This window comes from Rhagoletis pomonella, unplaced genomic scaffold (assembly GCF_013731165.1).
Source record: "Rhagoletis pomonella isolate Grant_MI unplaced genomic scaffold, Rhpom_1.0 Rhpom_scaffold_00003, whole genome shotgun sequence".
Classification (NCBI taxonomy): Eukaryota; Metazoa; Arthropoda; class Insecta; order Diptera; family Tephritidae; genus Rhagoletis; species Rhagoletis pomonella.
Genome location: NW_023458557.1, coordinates 60,721,136 through 60,744,530, shown reverse-complemented (window position 1 = coordinate 60,744,530; position 23,395 = coordinate 60,721,136). Strand labels below are relative to the sequence as shown.

At 35.6% G+C, this 23,395-nt stretch overlaps 1 protein-coding gene and 1 long non-coding RNA gene across 4 annotated transcripts in view; both read left to right on the top strand.

Moving 5' to 3' along the window:
* The window catches only part of LOC118735345, a 27,953-nt gene that overhangs the window by 809 nt on the left and 3,749 nt on the right, over positions 1 to 23,395 (top strand). The gene's annotated exons all lie outside the window — the stretch shown is intronic.
* Positions 5,353 to 6,966, top strand: LOC118735343. 2 transcript variants are annotated; one of them, XM_036465043.1, is made up of 4 exons: positions 5,353 to 5,379; positions 5,727 to 6,011; positions 6,074 to 6,216; positions 6,569 to 6,966. In XM_036465043.1, exons 2-4 carry the CDS (start codon positions 5,854 to 5,856, stop codon positions 6,778 to 6,780), a joined length of 513 nt encoding a protein of 170 aa, XP_036320936.1. In that variant the 5' UTR covers positions 5,353 to 5,379; positions 5,727 to 5,853; the 3' UTR covers positions 6,781 to 6,966. The 2 variants fall into 2 exon arrangements, with proteins under 2 accessions (XP_036320936.1, XP_036320935.1); XM_036465042.1 differs by lacking the exon at positions 5,353 to 5,379 and having other exon boundaries at positions 5,686 to 6,011.

Here is a 23,395-nt window from a genome sequence, read left to right as displayed (position 1 = left end):
AATTTTTGTGCACAGTGTTATACATACATATTTGCAAACCGAACGCGTGCATTTTAAAGAATTTGGCTAAAAATGGGAAAGATTACGCTGGAGGTGAAATGCTCACCGGGGACAATAAAAAGTATAGAAACCAGTAAGTATAAACATTAAATTAATGTACTTAATGTTCACTTATAATTTTCGTATCATGTATTTAGATGCTGAATATCAACAGCAGGTACTCGCCCAACTCTTTCTGGAAGAACCCTTTGACGAAGTAAGGTTTTCACAAATTTTAATATGGGTTTTTAAAAATTTGATTTCTTATTAAGGGCTTTCAATCAGTTGGTTTTCTTGGACGCAGCGGCAGTCACGTTGCAGCAAAAGTAAGTGGATTACATATGTAGATACATAGCTTCATATTAACAAAAATTGCCTGTTTATATTCCATTCGGATAGAGTATTGAATCGTATGAATTGTTTGGAAGCGGTTGCGGTGGTGTTGGAGCAAAAGTAAGTGGGTTTTCTTTATATATGTATACATGTACAATGCAAAATTTCATATTAGTAACAGTTTTTTTTTTTATTTTTAACAGAGTGTTAAATCCTCTAGAGTACTTGCAAGCGGTGGCAGTGGTGATGGGCCAAACGTATCCACAAATCCTGTGAATTGTTTGGAAGCGGTTGCAGTGGAGATGGATCAAATGTAAGTGGGCTTTCTTTACGTATGTACTTAAGCACATAAATTCATATTACTAAAAATGTCTTGTGTTTATTACATTTCACAGAGTATTGAATCCTATGAATTGTTTGGAAGGGGTTGCGGTGGTGATGAAGCAAAAGTAAGTGGGCTTTCTTAACATACATATCTGTATTCGTATGGAATAGCAGCTTATGTCGAAATGCTGGCTTTAGTATAATGCAGCATTCACAGCATACGATTGCGAATGACTCACGGGCATCGAACCGTTGAAGAACTCTTGCCAAATAAACGTGAAAGATATAGTTCCTATTATTGGAAGTCAATATTCTTATTAAGTCTCATTAAAAGATTCCTTATGATTTAAAGAATAAAGGGAAAGTCAGCCTTTGGACATAAGCTACTATTCCATACGAACGCAGATATGTATATACTTAACTTCATATTAATAATAATTGTTTGTTCTTTTACATTTGACAGAGTGTTAAATCCTCTAGATTTCTTGGAAGCGGTGGCAGTGGAGTTGGAGCAAAAGTAAGTGTTTTTTCTTTATATATGTATATACTAGCTTATACCCGCGGGTTTCAAATTATAAAATCTCCTCTCTCCTCCCTCTAAGTTTACCTTAAAAGGTTTCCAGGTATACGACGCGTGAACGTGAAACCTTCTTGGAGGTGCCACGGCGAGTTCTAATATTTCCAACTCAAATTTAGTAACCTGGCCTTGATAAAATACCACTTCTTATTACTGTAGCAAATGCCTCAAGAGAGCTTTAAATTATAAGGTCGAACCCGGCTCTCCGTTTTCCATTTAATGAAATTTATTCTGTCTTCCACAAACACTTCCAGGGATATGTGGCAAGAAAAAGTAAATTTGTACTGGAAGTGCCACGCCCCTTTTTCTTATAACCCTAATCTTCCTCCATGAATTTAGAATTGATTTTACATACCCCAGTACCAAGTCCCAGTACTCTACCATGAACACCTCTAGAGATAAGCAGTATAAAACAGTAAATTTGTACGGCAGGAACCATGTCCCCTTTTCGAATAACACAAATTCTTCTCTATGAGTATGGAATTAATTTTGTATACACATCTCGGTGCCAAGTTCCAGTCCTCTGCAATAAACACCTCCAGAGATATGCAGCATGGAAAAATCAATTTGCATGGGAGTTGCCACACCACCTTTTCCAATAACTCTCATTTTTCTCCATGAGTATGGTATTAGTTTCACATACACACATGCATACAAATGTATTTCCATACCAAGCTTGAGTGCGTTACCCCAAACATTTGAAGAGATATGCAATATGAAACTTTCAGTCAGTATGGGAGGTGCTACGCCTCTTTTCCAAAAACCTCCATTTTTCTCCGTGAATATGAACATGATTTCACACAGTGTTGGCGAACTGTTAATCTGATTAACGATTAAAAATTAACGATTAAAATGTTAATCGCGTTTGACGATTAAAATTAATTAGTCGTAATCAACTGTACGATTAATGATAACATTTTTTTAATCGTTAATCGCTGGCTGCGATTACGTTTAATTAATTTAAAACATTAATCGTTATTCCAATTAAAAATAAAATCTGATTAATTTGTCTAGTTTGTCCGAGCTTGAAACCAAACACCAGTTATAGTAATCATTTTGTGTTTTACGCTTATAAAAAGCACGTAATATAAAAAAATAATTATTATTGTTATTAGTAATACATAAACTGGGAACTTTTACAAACCTAGTTTGTAAAACGTTTGTTGGTATATCTACATATATCTTAATGAAAATGCACACCAAATTGCTTAGATTGATGAGGAAACCCGACTTAGCCATACCATACTGGATTAACTTGCTTTGTGTGCACAGGAAAATTCCAGCATAACTTAATTAATCACCAAACCTACTTGATCAAATTAAGAGTTAATGATTAAAAATTAATTTTTTAATCGCGGTTACGGTTAACTGTTTAGTCGGATTAAAATTAATCATGATTAACTGTAATCAGATTGAATTTAATCGAATTAACTAACTAATTAAAACATCAATCGATTAATGCCAACATTGATTTCACATACATATCACTATACCAAGTTTCAGTTCTCTCCCACAAATACTTCCAGAGATATGATGTAATATGAAAATTCCAATTTGTATGGGAGGGGCCTTGAGTTATCGGACTTACTTTCAGTCTAAGACCATCCTTCCGAAATCCGTAGTAAGTGTACTAAATTTCGTTCTGATCGGAAAACCGGTTAAGGAAGCCGTCTATTTTTCAATCCAGGTCATAAACCATCTTTGAGCAAAATTTAATTTTCAAACAGGTGGCAATTCTTCAAAAAAAAACCTATTTTCCAGTCTAGGTCATAAGCTATCTGCATGCAAATCAGTTCAGTCATTTCCACGTATTAATTTAATTAAAGTTTCCTAATACGTGATAACTCTTAAAATATTAGCCTATTTTCCAACATAGGTCATAAGCTATCTCTGTGCGAGATGTCATGCAAATCTGTTCAGTCGTTTCCGCGTATTAATTAAATTAAAACTTTTTTAACAGGTGGCAACTCTTCCAAAAATTTGCCTATTTTCCACTGTAGGTCATAAACTATCTGCTTGCAAAATTTGATGCAAATCCGTTCAGTCTTTTCCGCGTATTAATTTAATTAAAATTTTTTTGCAGGTGGTAACTCTTAAAAAGTAGCCTATTTTCAACCTAGCTCATAAGCTATCTGTGTGAGAACTTCCATGCAAATCAGTTCACTCATTTCCGCGTATTAATTTAATTAAACATTTCTAACAGGTGGCAACTCTTAAAAAAAGGTAGCCTACTTTCTAACCTAGGTCATAAGCTGTCTATGTGCAAAATTTCATGCAAATCCGTTTAGTCGTTTCCGCGTATTAATTTAATTAAACTTTTTTAATAGGTGGCAACCCTTAAGAAAAGTAGCCTATTTTCCAATCTGGGTCATAAGCTATCTGTGTGCAAATTTTCATACAAATCCATTCAGTCGTTCCCGCATATTAAATAAATGAAACTTTTTTAACAGGTGGCAACTCTTAAAAAAATAGCCTATTAACCAATCTGGCCCATAAGCTATCTGCGTACAAAATTTCATGCAAATCCGTGCTGTCGTTTCCGCGTGATGATTTCCCAAACGTCCAAACATACAAACTTTCACATTGATAATATTTATTATATATTATATATATTATTATTATATTATTATATTATTAGCTGTGCACACATTATTTCATATTAGTAACAATGGTTTTATTTTTACATTTTACAGAGTGTTAAATCCTCTAGATGTCTTGGAAGCGGGGCAGTGGTGTTGGAGCAAAAGTAAGTGGATTTTCTTTATACATATATTTACATATCGCACACCGTCTTCAAAAGAGTCACAACTCAAAATAATACGTTCATCAGAAAATGCGAAAAACTATTTCGTAGCACATGCTAATCATATATGCAAGGGCGAGTTTAACTTCGGTTTTTTTTTAACAAATTATAACAAAAATATGCTCCAGTTTTTGCTGAGAGGCAAATAAAAGCTCTGTGTACATTTTTAGCGCATAATTTCAAAAATGCCGAATTTTGAGTTGTGACTTTTGAAGACGTCGCACACCGTCTATACCTACACCTACATACATAGCTTCACATTACTAAAAATTTTCTGTTTTTATTACATTTGCCAGGGTATTCAATCCTATGAAGTGTTTGGAAGCGGTTGCAGTGGTGATGGATCAAACCCCTGCAGGGAAACCGCGGACTGGTGCATAAAATTTCTAGTTCCGTACAAGAACTTTATCGCCAAAAACGAACCAGTCCGATAGTAAGTTGATCCCCACCAGTTCAAAATCAGCGAAATGTGGGACTCATAAAAAAAAATATTTTATTTCTCGTTTTTCATTAGAAATCTATATCTAAAGTGACGAATTTAGAACTGGTTCGGAATTATAGAAAAAGGGACGCAGAACGAACTAGATCTTATCTGTCGAATTTAGAACTAGTTCGAAACTATCGAAAAAGGGATGCAGCGGGGGGCTTGTTTACTTTACATAGATATGTGTTTGGTGGCTTTTTCGTTCAAATGCACTTTCATTCTGCACTTCGCAGATGCTATTTCATAGTTTGGTAATAGAAAACAAAACTTTGTGTTAACATATTAACATCTTGGGGCCGTCTGGAATCTAACCAATAACAGCGAGCACCTCTGCAAAGTCAGCTACAGCCAAAGGTATGTAAACGTACATTTCTTACAATCATTCAAACAAATATAATTTCAAATCGAAAAAACGTTTCTTTGAAAATAGAAGAACCGAAAGATTTAAAAATCATGATACTTTTTCTTTCGTCTGGCGATTTTAAAACTGGTTCGGAACTATAGAATTTAGAACTAGTTCGGAACTATCGAAAAAGGGATGCAGCGGGGGGCAATTGACACTTCCTAGGACATCGCCATGTTAAATTCGCCAGTTGTTTGTATGCAAAAGAGATTTATCGCGAACCAGTGCTGGGTCTAAACGTACTACAGGCGCACCAGTTCAGAACTAGAGATTTTCCCCACAGGGACGTAAGTGGGCTTTCTTTACATACATAACTTCATACTAATAACAATTTTTTGTTTCTTTTTTTTGTTTGACAGAGTGTTAGATGTGATGAATATTTTATAGGCGGTGGCAGTACTGTTGAAGTACAAGAAGTAAGTGGTTATTAGATAATCTTATTGAGCCTACGCCCACTAGACTGCTCAGTCGGCCGGAGCAATCCGTCACTCGCACGCACACTTGAGTGGACAGTCAGCCGCAAAAAGGTTTCAGTTTTGTATACATGATCTAGTGCAACTGGCATATATATTTGACGCCACCTTTCCTCTGTAATAATTGGCTGTTCATTAACAAACAGTAGCTTCTAATTTCAAATGGAGCTTGCAAATTTTTACATGGAAAAGCTTTCAATATCACAATAAATTGTAACTCTTTACAGTTATTTGTGATTAAATCGGCTACTAACAACTATTGTTAAAGTGGTTTTATATTTTATTGGCAGGGATTAAACCATTTAACAAAAGCAAATAAAAATGAATGGTTAAATGCACCAGTCAAGCTCCTCATATCACTAGTTAAGGAACTTCGGCCCCAAGTAGCCAAATACAAAACTAAAAAATAAGAAAAAAATGTGGATTTCCATTTCGGAGAAGTTGTGTTCCCAAGGATATATGTTTACCGCCCAGCAGGTAGAATCAAAGTACTACACACTGGAAAGAGCTTATAAAAATAATAGGCTCTATAATTCCAAAACTGGACGAAATAGAGAGACAATTCCTTTTCAAGAGTAAGTTATTTTTAGTAAATTCTTTTTTAATTTCTAATACGAGTTTTACCATCATATAATAGGGAATTAGACGATTTACTTTCAGAAAGAAAGGGAATCAACCCAGAATTTCGATTGTGTGAAGAAGAATCTGCTGGCGTTAATGGTATTCAATCAGAAGATTTGAATAGCACATCAACCACCACAACCGACGAAAGTTTACTTGGTAACTACATAAACCAGTGGCGAAGTAAATATGGGTTCTTATGGATAAAAATTAAGCAATTGCTTTATCTTAAAATTTTTAACCTTTTACTTAAACTTATTTAAAGAAATCTAGTAAAAGGTAAGAAATTTTAAGATAAAGCAATTGCTAAGTTTTTATTCATAAGGCCCATGAACACACATTTTTAATCACAAATTTTAGAAAAATGTCAGTGTGCAACTTTTGTAGCCCCATTTTAGCATAGCAAGTTTGAACTAGCTGAAATTATTGCAAAATTTTCGAGAACTTTTAATGTTATTTTTATTTTGGAGCTCTCTTAGCTAATCGAAAACAATTTCTTGATTATTTGCAGAAAAACCCAGAGGTCGAAAGCGAAACTTCCAAAAGGAAATAATAGAAAAAATTGAGGATATTGTCGAGTCCTCTAAAGCTTTTCAGAGCAAAACACTGGGATTCTTCAACAACGAGAAGAGAGAGCAAAGCAACGGCAACAAAATCAAGAAGAGAGATTTATTAGGGAAGAAGCACGAAAAAAGCGTAAAATGGAAATTTTGGAAACTGTAATTGCCAAACACAATTAATTTCATTTCGCGAACGATTTTACCTTTAAGTACTTGTACCATGGTAAGGGTTGGCAATGTTTAAAACTCTTGTTTTTTAAAAGTGCTTAAAACCTTGTTTAAAAATTGTCTATATCCAAACACGTTTTAATACGATAAGTGGCATTATGTTGCAAATAAAACATTTGAAAAGTACAAAAACTATTCATTATATGATTGATGTTTTTATATATGTTTAAAACATTCATATAATGAATAGTTATTGTACTTATTCGTATTAAAACGTGTTTAGATATAGGCGATTTTTTCCCATTGTAAAAATTAGAAGACTGATAACACCGTGCGATAATAAATTGTACACACGAACAAATGGATAGACTAGTGAAATTAGGGATTTTTTTGAAAAGGACTGTAATATCCTAAAATAAGGATTTCAAATTTTTTTAAAGGATTGTTATCCCAGGATATTTAATTTAATAATCCCAACGGCTTTTTACCCTCCATTCCCGCCCAACTTTTTTTTTTTTAAGTTTTTTCGTGCCGAGTAGTGGAAACAGGAGTTTGTTAAGTGTCGAGATCTAAAACTATTCAGCTACAGAATCAAATTCATCAGCTGATTGGATATGCTAAAGATAGTATTTCAATTATTGAGAGTGGAAATAATAGTTTTCTTTATAGTAAAAATCGAGTCCGATACGTCAAACGTGCTGGAATGACAGTTAAAATCTTGACATAAACCACGGAATGATTCGTTTAGTTCAAAATTAGTTTTGCATGGCTTTAAAAATAGAGGTCGAAAGTGTCTTGACATTCGAGAAGGAACATTAAAATTTACCTCAGCCAGGAGGGCCGGGCTATTAATCAAGCCTGTCATTAATTTTACGATAAATATTATACCCAGCATTTCTCTACGACTTGCGAGTGTAGGCAAATTTATGAGCTTTAGACGACTTGTGTAAGGGGGGAGATTGTAATCTGAATCCCAGTTAAAATTACGCAATGCAAAAAGCAAGAATTGTTTTTGAATTGATTCAATCCTTTCTGAATGAACTTGGTAGCGGGGATTCCAAACAATAGATCCGTATTCTAGTATAGGTCTAACTAAACTGGTAAAAAGAGCTTTTGTAACATAAGGATCTTTGAACTCTTTTGACCATCGCCTTACAAATGCAAAAACGCCTTTGGCTTTATTGACTGTAACATTAATATGATGGTTGAAATTGAGTTTGGAATCCATTGTGATACCAAGATCGACAAAATTGGATACCTGCTCCAGATTATAATTTGATATTGAATAAACAGCTGGTTGAACAGCCCTCCGAGAGAAACACATAACTTTACATTTTTGAAGGTTTAGTGGCATATAGTTTGTATTACACCAACTAACCACGTTGTTCAGATCCGCTTGTAACAAAGACCTTTCTTCGATAGAGAACAATGTTTTAAAAAAGTTTCACATCATCGGCATACATTAAAATTTTTGAATGTTTTATTATAGAAGAAATATCATTAATGAATATCAGGAACAGAATCGGACCAAGGTGGCTTCCCTGAGGAACTCCTGAAGAAACTTTAATGATGTTGGAAGAACAATTATTAACAATAACTCTTTGTGTTCTATCAGAGAGGTAAGATGAGATCCATTGAAGGAGACTGGGCTGAAAGCCGATTAGGTCGAGTTTACGGATGAGTAACGAGTGACATACTTTGTCAAAACCTTTACTGAAATCGGTGTAAATTACGTCGGTATGAGCATTTTCTCTAAAACCGTTTGAGACATGAGTTGTAAACTCCAATAAATTAGTCATAGTAGATTTTCCTTTAGAAAACCCGTGTTGAGATTGTGTAATTGAAGAAGATATAGAATATGTCAGCTGGTTAACAATAATTGCTTCGAATAATTTGGGGATAGCGGAGAGTTTCGCTATGCCTCGATAGTTTTCTATAGACGACCTGCTGCCGTTTTTGTGAAGTGGTATTATGAAAGACTCCTTCCAGGCTGACGGAAAAACGCCATGTTTAAGTGACAAATTGAATAGAGTTGTTAAAGGCTCGCAGATGTTCTCAGCGCAGTTTTTAAGAAAACAGGTCGGAATATGATCAGGTCCAGGCCTAAATGACGCTTTTAAGGTTTTTAAAGAGTGTAAAACTTCATCGGAAGATATTACTGGAATATAAGCAGAGTTGATTGGACAAAGCTCGTACGGATAGTCTCCACTTATAGGGAAGTCTACAGAATAATTGGACCTAAAGAACCGAGCAAACATGTTGGCAATGAGTTGGCTGTCGCTAGATACAGTGTTGCGATAATGCATAGCGGACGGAAAACCATGTGCCTTACGCTTTGAATTTACGAAACTATAAAATGATTTAGGATTGTTAATTAAATTCTTCTTAATTTTACATAAATATGAATTATAACATTTCTTATTTAATGCAAAGTAGCTATGCCGCAAAACTGAGTACCTTAGGTAATCACTGTGTAAGCCCGTTCTTTTATACAGTTTAAAAGAGTGCGACTTTTTATTTTTCAATTTTTTAAGCTCTTTAGTGAACCATAATTGTATTGGTTCTTCATGAACAATATTACGTATTGGCACATACTTTCGAAACAAATTGAAAACAGTATCATTAAAGTGCTCAACGCTACGCTCCACGTCATCTCTATATATTGGCCAAGATAACTTTGAAAGTTCTTTGTTAATTTTCCTGAAATTTGCTTTCGCAAAAACATATCTAGTACTTGAACTTGACTTATTATTATGTATTTCATTTATGATTTCGTAGCTTAACTCAAGAGCAGGATGGTATGCATCTTCCGGCAAAACTAGGGGATCACACCGATTAATAGAGGCTATTAAAAAATTCTGAAGTAGGGCGTTCTTGAAAAGTTTTCTGAGATAGGGCGTTTTCGAACTGGCTGCCGAAATAGGTCGATCTTCCACTTAGCCATCGATACGTACTTGAAGTTATAGGCATTCACCAAAAGTAATAAACTGCCGACCAACGATACAGATTAACCATTTTATCACGTTTATCAGCAGTTTATCACATAAATTGAATACCCTATTAATACAAATTTTTCCTTTAAACGAAGTAAAAATTACAATGTGAATTCATATGGATATATCGAGGCTTATATTCCAACCTGCTATAAGCGATTTTCACAAAAGGTCTGCATATAAGCCCTCTATTTGCAACTTTTCCCACTAGTCACAAAAGTTTACATTTTTTAACATATTTAAAAAGATGTTTAACTGAAGTTTCTTTTTTTCCTAACATTTACAAAGAAAGCGACAAAGAGAAAATTTGTATGCAATGGCAACTTTTAAAATTCTCTTCTCCGCTACAATTTTTCACAAGCCCATGGTCACTCTGAACCACATAAACAGAAGTTTCAAAACTTGCACAAAGTTCGCAACAATTAATTAAATTTAAAAAAAATTTTATCAAAATTTTAAACTTTTTATTCAGAATTCTCAGAAAATTTTCGGGTATGTAGATTTCTAGCGTATTCAATTTCAGTATAATAAAGTTAAGTTTCAAATGTATGTATAAATATACTTTTTTTTATAAATGAGTTGATAGCTTTACATACTTGTAAGGGAATTTGTAACATAAACACTTTGTATTATAAATATTATCTGTATCGTAATACTATAACAAATAAATAATTAAAATTGACTCATTAGGTCTTCTAATCGATCTGAATTCCAATGGTTGGTTCGAGTATCAAGAGTGAAAGGTTTTTGTGTCCCAGACATCATACAATTCCAACTTCGATTCTATCTGGTTTACAATGGCTGCATTTCTTTATTCATTCTGAATGTTTGGAATAAACTTTTTTGTTTATTTATTCTTTAGAACGTTCCTGATGATATGTTGACGTATATTTCAAACGCATTCTGTTTATTCCGGCTGTGAAATGGGATTATCCGGAATGTATAAAGAAACGCAGCCAATGTGTACATTGCGCTTATTATAAGAAGCATAATTTATGAGTCGATTACGGATGGCAACCGAACTTCAGTTTGGTGGCTAGTGGCTGAATTGGTATTACAGACGGAAATTGGCTACTGAAAGCTGGCAACTGAGTTGCTATACTGGCAACTGCATTATTGCGGTTGCCGCGGAACTTTTGATTGATATAATTTATTTCTTTTTCAACTGTTTCTTCAGCTCAATTACACTCAAGTCTCAGTTGCTGGTTCTTCAAACTTAACTATAGTTGCTGTTGATAATAAACGTTTTCATTTAAGTGGCGTTACCCAACTGAGGTTGCGTTGCCATCTATAATCGACCCATTAATTAATATGCCAAATGCCTTATTTTATCTCTATTCAGTGGTTTGATTGTATAATCTTCTAAATGAATTATTTAAATGCATGCAAAACAAGTAAGAAAGTCTAAGTTCGGGCGGAGCCGAACATTAAATACCCGGCGCAAGTATTAAATATATGTTTTCCACCTTTCCGAAAGCTACCGCTACATGATAAGGGGGTGTATAAATATTAAGTAAACTAGCATCCTTAAATTTCGAAATATTGAAATTTCAAGCATTTCTGAAATTTACCGTTATATGAAAAGCGGCCGTAATTTTAGTCCGATTTCAATAATTTTCAACGGTTCGCTTTTATGTGGCAAGCACAATAATCATACCGAGTTTGGTACAAATTGCTAAAACGGTTAACGATATACATATATGTGATCATAAGTGGGCGGTGCCACGCCCATTTTCCAAAATTTTATCATAAGCGTATTTCCTGATAAAGAATTGTTGCAACCATCAATTTTGAATAAATTAGCTTTAATATTTACTGATTTATCGAGGATTTCGTATTTCTCGAAATTACCGTTATATGGGATGTGGGCGTGGTTATTGACCGATTTTAAAAATTTTCGGCCATTTGGTATGCTGTACCAGGGTCAACAAGTGTGCCAAGTTTGGAAGAAATTGGTGCAGCGGTTACCAAAATATACACATGTAACTATAAGTGGGCGTGGCTACGCCCATTTTTCAAAAAATTTTAATATTCTTATATCTCGTCTAAAAGTTATTCTAAATGTCAATTTTGAGTGAATTATCTTCAGTAGTTACTAAAATATCGCAGTTTTCGTATTTCGGAAAATTACCGTTATATGGGAGGTAGGCGTGGTTATTGTCCGATTTCACCCATTTTCAATACCATCCGTCCTACCCCCAAAAGAAGTGCACGTACGAAGTTTCGTTAAGATATCTCAATTTTTACTCGAGTTATCGTGTGCACAGACGGACGGACAGACAGTCACCGCTTAATCGATTTCTCTTTTCATTCTGATCATTTATGTATACATTTGTCTATATCTATCTCGATTCGTTTTGCCTGTTACAAACAACCGTTATGTGAACAAAGTTATAATACCCTTGTGCACAAGTGCGCTCGGGTATAAAAACTAGTGGAAATGCCCAACCGGTCATAATGGAATCGGCCCTATGGTGAATATCGTCATCGTCAGTAAAAGTGACCACACGGCAGTCATCATTTCATGATGCGCTGACAATTGTCAACGATGGCGATGACGATATTTAGCATAGGGTCGAATAATAATAAAAGATTTCGATTTTTATAAAATTCTTAAATAATCAATGAATATAAAGTTATTGCAGCTGCTGATTTTCTAGTTCCCTCATAATACTTTCCCGTACGGCATTCCCCCTCGCCACCTTTGCTAAAGGGACATCTTCTTCTGTAGCCTCTGGAACTGTTTCCATGTCAAATTCGAAGTCATCTTCATTAGCAATATTATGCAGCACACAGCATGCCCGTATAAAATGGCACAGATTTCTTATACTCCTTAGCAGCTTGCAGTAAATTAACTGCCTGAAACGTTGCTTCAGAATGCCAAATGTATGCTCAATAGCTACTCAGCCCGGCTAAGCTTCACGTTAAAGGTTTTTTGCGGTGCTTCACGGAAGCAAGTACCACTAAGATATGAAAGTCTAAATGCATATATGGGTGTTTCCAGCGGAAGGTCCACCACGACAAAAAAAAATAAAAGTTTTATATCTAACGTATTTACGGGCCGATTTGTCTGCTTTTTAAAATATATACTGGCTATGCAAGTAGAATCAAGTTTGCAAAAAATGGTCTTCCTAATTGGTGCCAAGGTCGAGATATTTCGAAAAACCGTATTTATGGTCCGATTTGGTTCGAATTTGGCGTATGTGGTTGAAACATAATAAATCATAGATTTCTAATAATTTGACCCTGAATTGGCGCTGAAGTCAAAATATAAAGTATATTCTACATAAAATACATGTTTTATTTGCGTTGAAAATTCATTTAAAAGCAATATTAACAAAAATATAACGATGGAAATTTATGTCACGTGACGCCACGTCACGTCACGTTTCACACTTGGAGTTGTAAAAGAGAATTGAAACAATTTGCATTAATTCAAAAAACTCTAAAAACAACTAGAATTGCTCCAAATCATATTAAAATAAGTTTCATGAAAATAGCCATCCACAATTCGCAGAGTTTTGCAATTTTGTAAGAAAAGAAAAAATCAACTTCCATTTTTTGTCACTCTCTTTAAATGCTTATATTTCAGGACCAAGCAGTTCGATTGATTTCATTTTTCGGTTAAATATAGAGCTAATTATGTGCTATACAATGGCCCAAAAAAGTTAAAGAAAACAAATGGTATTCCTTTTTTGTATCACATTGAAATCGTACGACTGTCACGTGCGCCACCATGGGAATGCCCATATGTATATGTTACCTATTACTCTAGAAAAACCACATTTCTCCTTGAAGTGTCTGCTGGACTCCAACATTCGCTCCCTGCTAGGCCATTTAATTTTGTCGGGACTTACAGAACTCATCACAAACATTGTTACACGGAGAATCATTTGGCCTACTGTCCCAATGCACAAATCGAAGCGATCGGCGAGGTCCCTGTAACTACATGCTTCATGGCCCGCGAACCATAAAAAAACTGCAACATGCAACTTGGACGGATACCGTTTATCGTTGCGAAGACTTTTGTAGATATTGCTTTCAGCAAATTTATTGCACAAGCTTTCGTACAAGCTCTAAAAATTTTATAATGTTGACGAAACTCTTCTTCCGTATAGGAGGGCATTATAACATTCAAATAGTTTTTTACACAATTACGCTTGTTCCTTCCAAGCAGGGAACATGCTTGAAGTAAACGCAGATTACTTTCTGTTATTTATTGCTGCGCCTCTAACACAACACTAAAATCATCATCATCATCATCATCATCGGATTCGCTACGTGAATCACTAGACGATTCCATTAAAGCGCACAAACTACTCAAATGTGCACCTCCGACGTCCAGGGAATTAAGTGAATCTATAATCGCAATAACAAAATTGTATTAGAAAATTAAGATTGGTGAACAGAATTCGGGGTAACTTTCCATTACGGCTGATCTTTGTGTACAGGGTTGGGCGTGGGCCACCCACCGCCCCCTTCAGATAGGGTATAGACTACCGTTTCCAACGATACCACCCGCCCCAACGGAGCCCCTGGAAAATGTTAAAAAATGGTTGTGTCCTTCACAATAATTGCGTTCAACTCCTTCGTGTTGGGGGCCCTCAGCCTCCCTTTAAAAAATTACCCTTACCGGCCCTACTCCAGGGATCCAGGTATTTCACGATTTTCAGGAACTTACAGAATTTGCAGGAAGCTGTTCCCCTACGACATCTGCCTCCAACTCCGTTCGAAAAGTAGAAGTTTTTTGTAAATAATTTTCGAATGAGTTAAAGAGCTTTAATTCCGAATTATTTTTAGTGGCGTTAAAACGAGTCGATTGATACCCCTCCTGATGATCCTTTTTTGGATGGGTTTTGGGCAGGTTCCGCTAAGGTACACTACTACCTTCGTAAATATTAACATTAAATGACTTAAACAAAATAGTGATGTATTCACTGTATTTGTGATTAAAAAATTTTCAATTCGCCAGAACCGTTCTCTCAATTTGTCGGCCATGATTTTTTTTTTGAAGTTTGCCAACATTTTAAAATCATATAAAAGTGAAAATAAAAAATTGAAATTGTTCGAAATTGTTTTTGCTTGGGATTGAGAATGAAAACGCGTGTGTGAGTTTGTGAGTAAATTTAAAAATTAAATTGTTTGGAAACGTCAAGAATTTTAAAGTGACTCTCAGCGGTTCTACCTTACTATATTTTTATCATGCCTGCAGCGGTTGGTATTTCGTTATCCAAATTGAACGAACATATTCCCCCGGCATCAACTTAAAGTTTGGCCCGCTAAATAGACGGCCCTTCTTGCTGTAAACATTACACAATTTATAAATCAGTTTTAAACAGTTTTCTTTACACACAAGAACTTACACAGTCGAGAACTTCATTGATATTTTGATTTCCACTCATTTTACTTGTAACTAATTTGTTTTAACTTTAAAAATTTGCTTCTGTTTACGTTCAACCAATTCAACAAATGGCGGCTTTTGACATTTATTCTTCTTCCTCTTCTGCTAGCTAATTTCTGCTAGTAAAAATTTCACTATCAAGAATTTGCAGTTCTCCCGTGCTATTACGCTCTCGATTCAGTGCTCTCTTGCAAGTTTTTTGGGTTAATATACACTTTTCCAGTAAAAATTTGCAGGTTTCAGTACAAATTAGTCCTGACTATTAGTTACTATACAAACCTATTATTAAGTTGATAGACGTATTTATTTTTTGCGGCAAGGATAGCTCGTTCACTGAGCCAATCGTGAGTTATGTATGTAATTAGTTTGAATATTAGGAAAAACTCTTTCGATCAGTTCTTCGTTCGATTTTACAAGTTACAAAAATTGTCAGGCAATGGAATTCGTCTTATTCTCTCATCGACTGGCACTCTTCCGTTTCCAATGTCGTATTGTAGTATGTATGTACATGTTGCCACAACGTTGAATATTTCAGGCAAGCATTGATTTCGTCCGCTGGTGTCAATCGAGATATTACAGGCAATGTTTGCAGAAAATCTCCTGCGAGCAATATCAATGTATTACCGAATAGTTGAACGTTTCTACGCAAATCTCGAAAAGATGGATCAAGAGCTTCAAGCGATTTTTTGTGTGCCATCGTGCACTCATCCCAAACAATGAGCTTACATTTTTGTACTACTTTCCCCATTTCGGATGCTCTGGAAATATTGCAAGTGGGAGTTCTTCTATTCACGCGTTAATTTGGGAATGCTTGATTGGACATATGACAGGAGATCACCGGTGTTATAACTTTGTTCACGGCGCAAATCAACATCAAATGAAGCAGTCGCAGCTCTTATGGGTGCTGGCATTCCCAACTGACTGAGAACTTTATTTGCAATAGCTAAACACATGTCTTCAATGTTTATTAACGTTTCGTTGTAAATGTCTTCTGTAAATTGCATGGTCATGTTGGCATTTTCCAGGCGTACTCTATGCAAAATGTCCTCAGCCATGTGCGATTGATATCTTTCCCATAACTCTGTTGGAGACGAAGGGAAGCAAGCGGTCAGTATAATTGCAAATAATGCTCGAATTTGGTTTGTATGTGCAGTGTTGCATGCATCATTAATACATATATCCCACTGTCGGTCGTTCTCCAATAAATTCAGAGCTTGACACGCACTGCGGAAAGTGACATGTGTGATGCCGTTGACAATTTTCAATTGCTGGGAAGATGTAGGTCCAGGCACATTTACCAACAGCAAGCGGAGGAAGAAACATTCATCCTGATTAGGATGGACTGTATAAAGTCTACCGATCGCATTTTCTCTGAAAATACTGGGGTGACCGTCGACTGCCTGCCCGCTTCTGCTGGCTTTTTTAGTTACATTCCACGTGTAATAAGAGGGCACTTCTGAGTACATCAGTGTTCTGGCAAAATCGTCTTCCTGATATAAAGTGAAGAAAGCAGTCAGAGTAGTACCAGGGGGATTGAGGCCTCTTTGTTGCACATTTGCATCTGTGAAATAAACACGTTTTCCATTCTCTAAATGGATGGCTAAGTGCACCACAGCTGGACTACGTTCATGCATGGGAAATGAAAAAATTCTCCATGCAGCCTCATTGCTGCTTATGTATCTTCCAGCCTGATACTGTCACTGCTTTCTGGACCAAAAACTGCGATATCGCTGCCCTTATTCACATACTTACAGATGTATTTAATCGATTTGACTGAGTTGCAATATTCTACGTATGTATGTTTTTGACAACAAAGGCGAATATGGAACCAACCAGCGGTTGTCTACGTCAATATCACCATTTCGCATGTTTATAGTTGCCGAATTCCCGCCATCTTCAATTGATCGCCTCCTATATAGAGGATATCCATCATCTCCTGTTCCCGTGTTGGAAGCAAATGCTCGAGGATATCGTTTAGAGCATTTCCCGTCTACTATGCATGGTGAATTCGGATTTAGTGTAATTAAATCGAGCTAAATTTTCAAACAGGTGGCAACCCTCCTCGAAAATATTTGCGGCTGTAAGCCTTCTTAAAACTTTTTAGTTTGATACCCACAATGCAATATTTCATTTATTTTAACAATTTGACTGAGTTAAAATATTCAAATAGGTGGCAACCCTCCTCCAAATATTTCCTACAGTTATACTTCTTAAACCTTTTTAATTTGATACCCATGTTGTAATAACTCATTTATTTTATCAATATAATTGGGTTTAAAAATTTTCAAATAGGTGGCAACCCTCCAAATTTTTGCGATATCATTGGTTCTGGTATTATGCCTAACAATACAAAAAAAATGTTCAAATCGGTTCAGCCGTTCTCGAGTTTTGACGACCGTGACATAGGAACACAACATTTATATATATGTATATATATAGATTTTTTGTGAGTGATTTTCTTTTTATCGGAGATATTTTACTTAACTTTATTTTTTCACTGAAACCTGTGTTAACTGTCAACAAGCCAAAGGGCAACTGGCACGGCTGTAGTTAAAACTTATTTTAAACGCCCGAGCTGGCTGGTTTAAACTAACAGCCCTATTCGCATGCAATGACAAAACTCGCCGCTATAACCAGAGAACGTTTATAAACTCCATTGCTTTGCAATTAAGGCTGCTGCAGTTTACTCTGCGGGATTGATTAGTTAACTTGCTAATGGAAGCCGCGTGGAGCAGAAACAAAATCATTGTGAAGAAATGCTGGTAATATAATAATAGAGAAACATTTCGGCAACGGCTTTGACGTGCCCTATGTACACAAAATGCAGCGATTCGTCCCAGCGCTACACTTGCATCTACGCTTCTTGCATCTTGACGGCTGTCGCAATTTAACACACAGCACTTCGTTGTATTAGTTTTTACGCAGTCCTCAACTCAAAAATCACTCACAAATTGAAAATTAACACAATTTAAACTGATTTTTCACTAATAATTAAAATTTCTCTTTCGCTGATTTGTAAACAAAGGTTTATTTACAAGTTACCACAACTGTCAAAATCGGCAAAACTAAAATAGCGGTACCACTGACGGCGCCACCTTTGTTCGCTGCACCAGAGAACGTTTATAAAGCTTAGTATCCAGCTGTAAAGAAAACGGTCAAGAAAAAATTGCCATTATTTCGCGTGTGTGTCCAAGGAATTTTGACATTTTTTATACCTCACAGCCTGTTGCCTCACTCTTTCCTCAAGAAATAATGGAACGGGCATATATTTCTGTTGCAAACCTGGGTTGCCTTGTGCTCTTTTTTCACAAAAAACTTTAGAAAACCGTAGTAGAAAGCGTACTAAATTTCTGAAGAACTGCGTACTGCCTTAAGGAAATTTGACTCAAGAAAATTTCTTAGCCATTTCTTGTACGTCATTTTATATGGAGTTTTTGCTTTTCTTAAGAGCTGGATACTAAGCTTAAATGAGAAGGCGCATTTTCTGTGTGAACTAATTGCTGCCAGAAATTTTGGGGTGCAGTCGGCCAAATATACCACTCGTCGGCTGCCACCATACCAAAAATTTTTCCGTGTCACCACACTTCGGCAAATTTACCATAGTTCAACGCAAAAAATAAGAAGGAAACAGGTAAGAGGAACAGCAATATAATAAGCACAGGCAGAGGGGATGCTTGCGGAGGCGAGCGTGTAGCATAGTTTAAAGCAAAATTGAAAATAAAAACGAATAACAAAAGAGAAACAGAAATCTAATAAGTACTTGGCAGAGGGGGTGTTTGCGGAGGCAGGCGCGTGCTTGTGTCGGATCAAAACAAACTCCAAAATAAAAATGGAAGTCAGAACGACAACTGTACAGAAGAAGCGGGGATACGGGAAAAGGAGCGGACTTTTGTACATTTGCTTGCTTGCTGCAATCGGCGCAACCTTGTATTCTATCATTCTTGTATACAAGCAAGAGCGTAACGATGAGAACGCGGAAGCATACGCATACGACATCGCTGTTGGTGGCATGAGCTTGCTGCTGTGTATACATGCCAGTATAAATGAACCTTCATTTCCATTTAACACGCGTGGTTTCTCAGAGCGTATGCGTACTCTAACCATACACTTGTACTACTGCTGTATGCATATGGCTGTATTAATGTTTCAACAAAAATGCATTAATGGAACAGTATTAAAGCATTCTGACAAGATATTTATCCCCATATGTAAATGCTACTTCTCTGATACATTTTAATATATGGGGACATACAAAAAAATACCACTTACATATGCAAATGCATATCTTGTAAAAGCCCGTTTGTGCTGAAAATAATATCGCACAACACGTCCTTTCACTAAAATTTTTGTACACGACTGGAAATCTTATAAAAATTCCACTTCAAATTTATTAAGAAATGTACTTAAAACAACGACAACGTACATTCGCTTGCAATTCGCTAGTATTTGAGTTTATTCATGGAAATTCATGACTACGCTTAAATTGTTCAAACTTATTCACTCATATAGCAAGCATTCTTCATGAATGCATACAACCGATTTCTACTGGGGAATTAGGCACACTAACACATTCTCACTTTTAGCGATCGCTTGTTTGTGGAGTGCCCACCTCTGATAATGACCCACAGATGGCGTTAAAACACAGGGTTGTATCAGACTTTCGTCGTGGTGTCGAGTTGTTTAGCTTTTAACCATCTCAGTGAAATGGTTAAGTGCTGTTATTTTTATATGGCGAAACTACGCTAAATCAAGTGGGTTATCAACAGCCATAACTAGGGTTCGAAATTTCAGACTTTGGTATCGATACTGAGTACTCATTCTGGCATAGAGCTCATAGTATCGATACTCTAAAAGTATCAGGAAAAAAGTATCGATACTACTCAGTATCGGACTCATTAAAATACGTTTTTGGGATACTAAAATTATTTTATTCTTTAATCGCATATCTAGTTGTTTCCTGAAATTGAAACAATAGAAATTGCAAATATTTGATTTTTATTTCATTGTAGAACTTACGTTCACGTTAGAAGTAATTTTAACGTTAAATGTACATACATACATACATATGAGTAGTCCAATTGCAAAGTGCGCTATGTAAATTTTTTTCGATTTTTATTTTTTGGTGGTTAACGTACCAGTATTTAAAGTAGTTTCATGTCCACTAATAATACAGTGCAAAATCCTTATATATTCTAAAAAAAAATAACATCAAATGTTAGCTACTCTAGCAAAAGTCGCTATAATACTTACTGTATGTATATATACACTTTCAAAAGTCGGTATAATATTTATTGTACGTATTTATACAAGTTCAAAAGTCTCCATCTTCTGATGAACTTAGAAAACTGCAAGAAAACGTGGTAGTTTCGGTGCCTAGTGGAAGACGTCTTAAAAAAGAGGCAGAACAACCTTCATGGAAGAGAGAACGCGAAAAGCTTAAACAAGCTGGCTATATAAAACTTACAGTTTCAAAACTCGCTATATTTAATTTCTATATATAAAATTTGCAAAAGCTGCCACACTGCGATTTTGATTTTTAATGTTATTAGGCTCTTATTTATCCAAATTTTCAGATAATAAAAAGAAATATACAATTTGGATGTTACTTGTTGTTGTAGACGTTTTTTTTTTAATTTATGGCGTACTATTATAAAATCACATAACGCTGTTTGCAATTGGACTACTCAATATATATATATACTTTCACGAATTTCAAATTTTATTAAGAAATTTTTGTAAACTTTCTGGGTATGCATTTTTGAAGCCTATTCAATTTTTGTATAATAATGTGCAAGTTTGAATTAAAATTCCACGGTGGTAGGCTACACGTAAATTTGAATAGGTTACAAAACTGCATACCCAAAAAGTTTCTAAAAATTATGCATTTTCGTGAACTTTGCGTAAAGTTTTATGGCCTTATTCATAAAAAATAAAAAAAGGTTTACAAACTGGAAAATGTATGAAAATATCATTTTATTAAGCTCTTTAAACCTACTTTATTTTTTATAAATTAGGCCATTAAACTTTAACTTATTTAGTGTATGTTATGCAACAGACTACACGCAATTTCAGTTTATTTTAAGTGATGGACAAAATTGAATGATAGTAAAGCTGAAATTAGTCGAGAACGCAGAACGTATACTTAAACGCAGTCTGTGTACGCAGAAATTTTGTCGATTACTGGAGCCCTCAGTGTTGCTTACTACACTGTTGCCACTCATCAATGCCTTTTCATAAACTTACCCTTTCAACTACAGTTTTTCGTGCTATAATAGATTTTAGCTAAATATAAACTACTTAGTTTTCAACAAAAACCTTATTCAATAGTAAATTTCAAATATTTTAAACATATTTTGAATAGGAACTTATAACCTTTTTACCATCTGTAAAACTGACGAAGTGGCAACCATCTAAAGAAGGAGAAATCAGCTGACACGGAAAAATCTAAATTCCGCAGATTTCTGCGCTACGGGCTACAACTACAGAAAAATTCTGCGGTGTTGAGTTTTCATTTACATGGCACTTTGGTAAGACAGATCGTGTCGGCTGACTCGGGTTTACGTACCGGTGGGTTTACGTTCTTGACTAATTTCAGCTTAATCCATATAAGCAAAGAAAATTGGGTTGCCAATGGAAGAAAAAATTCAAAATGTGTGTTTTTTAAGAAGTATTCGATACTACGAGGACTTTGCAAAGTATAGAGTAAAATCACCATATAAGGTATCGAGTATTAAAGTACTCATTTTTATACCCTCAGTATCGATACTTACTCAATATCGATAGTATCGTTCGAACCCTAGCCATAACTACGTGGCTAGCTCCAGTGCGGACATGTTATTTGTATCGAGCGAAAATAAATTCGCCGAAATTTTTTTCATCCTCCCGTAGTGAACGCACGAAGCCGAAAATTGAACCGGTTCGATGAAAATGAAACTTATGCAGCCTTATACCGTTAACCCACTTTATTTATCGTGGTCTCGCCATATAAAAATGACAGCACTTAACCATTTCACTTAATCGTTATACCATGTCCCCACCGGAGCTAACCACGTAGCTATGGCGGTTGATAACCCACTTGATTTAGCGTAGTTTCGCCATATAAAAATAACAGCACTTAACCATTTCACTGAGATGGTTAAAAGCTAAACAACTCGAAACCACGTCGAAAGTCTGATACAACCCTGTGTTTTCCCGCCATCTGTGGGTCATTAGCGTTAAAAGTAAAAAACTCGTTCCACACTAGTGTTTGGACCTTCCTAAGATCAGATTACATTTACTCCAGTTTTTGAAAAAATTTGAAATCTACTCCTCTACTCCGCTTTACTTCAAATCTATTCCGTTTTTGAAGTGAAACTTCTTAGGCAGCGGAATCGCAAAAATGGGGAGTGAAATTTTTAAAACTGAAAACGTTACATGAGTGGGAAGGAAGATATAGGTAGTATAGGGACATGATTCAATAATTAAAGGTTTGCTCATTATTGACATTAGAGTTTTGACACTCCCTTATGGTCTGATTATGCATACTTCGCATAACTTCGCACAACTTCGCATAAACTTCAAACTGTAATTTCGTATGTACTTTGTATGTATTTTGTATGTATTCCATTACCCAGAAATTAGCAGAACTTTTAAAAACTTAGCGATCTGTTGAGTTTAGATTTTGCTTCACATTTTCTTAAGATACATTTTTAGTGCACTGGTACAAATGGTTGTGCGAAGTTATGCCAAGTATGCATAATCAGACCCTTAGCTCCCTTACAAAAGCTTTGCACACACACACGAACCCACACATAATGCTTTGCTAAGGGAGCCGATTTTGTCAAGAGGGAGCGAGAAAACTGCTTTTTGAGCAAACCTTTTATTATTGAATCATGGTATAGGGAAGGGGAAAAAAGAAATAAAGCGACGCATGGCGGGCACGAGTACCTATATATGTATATATGTATGTTTGAATGCACGTATGTATGTATACATTAGGGCGGAACAACTTGTATGGATTGATTTTTTTCGACATTGCTCCTGGCATATTCGGATTCTTCAGAGAATTCTAAGAAAAAAATTCCTCTAGACCATAGCTCTAAAGTCAATTTCGAGCCTGCGCATTTTTAAAAGAAGATATCTTATATACAAAAATGAATTACTGTCCGTTAGCCTCGCTAAGACTCGAAAACGGCTTGACCGATTTGAATATTTTTATTTTTTTGGTTTGTTTTTTT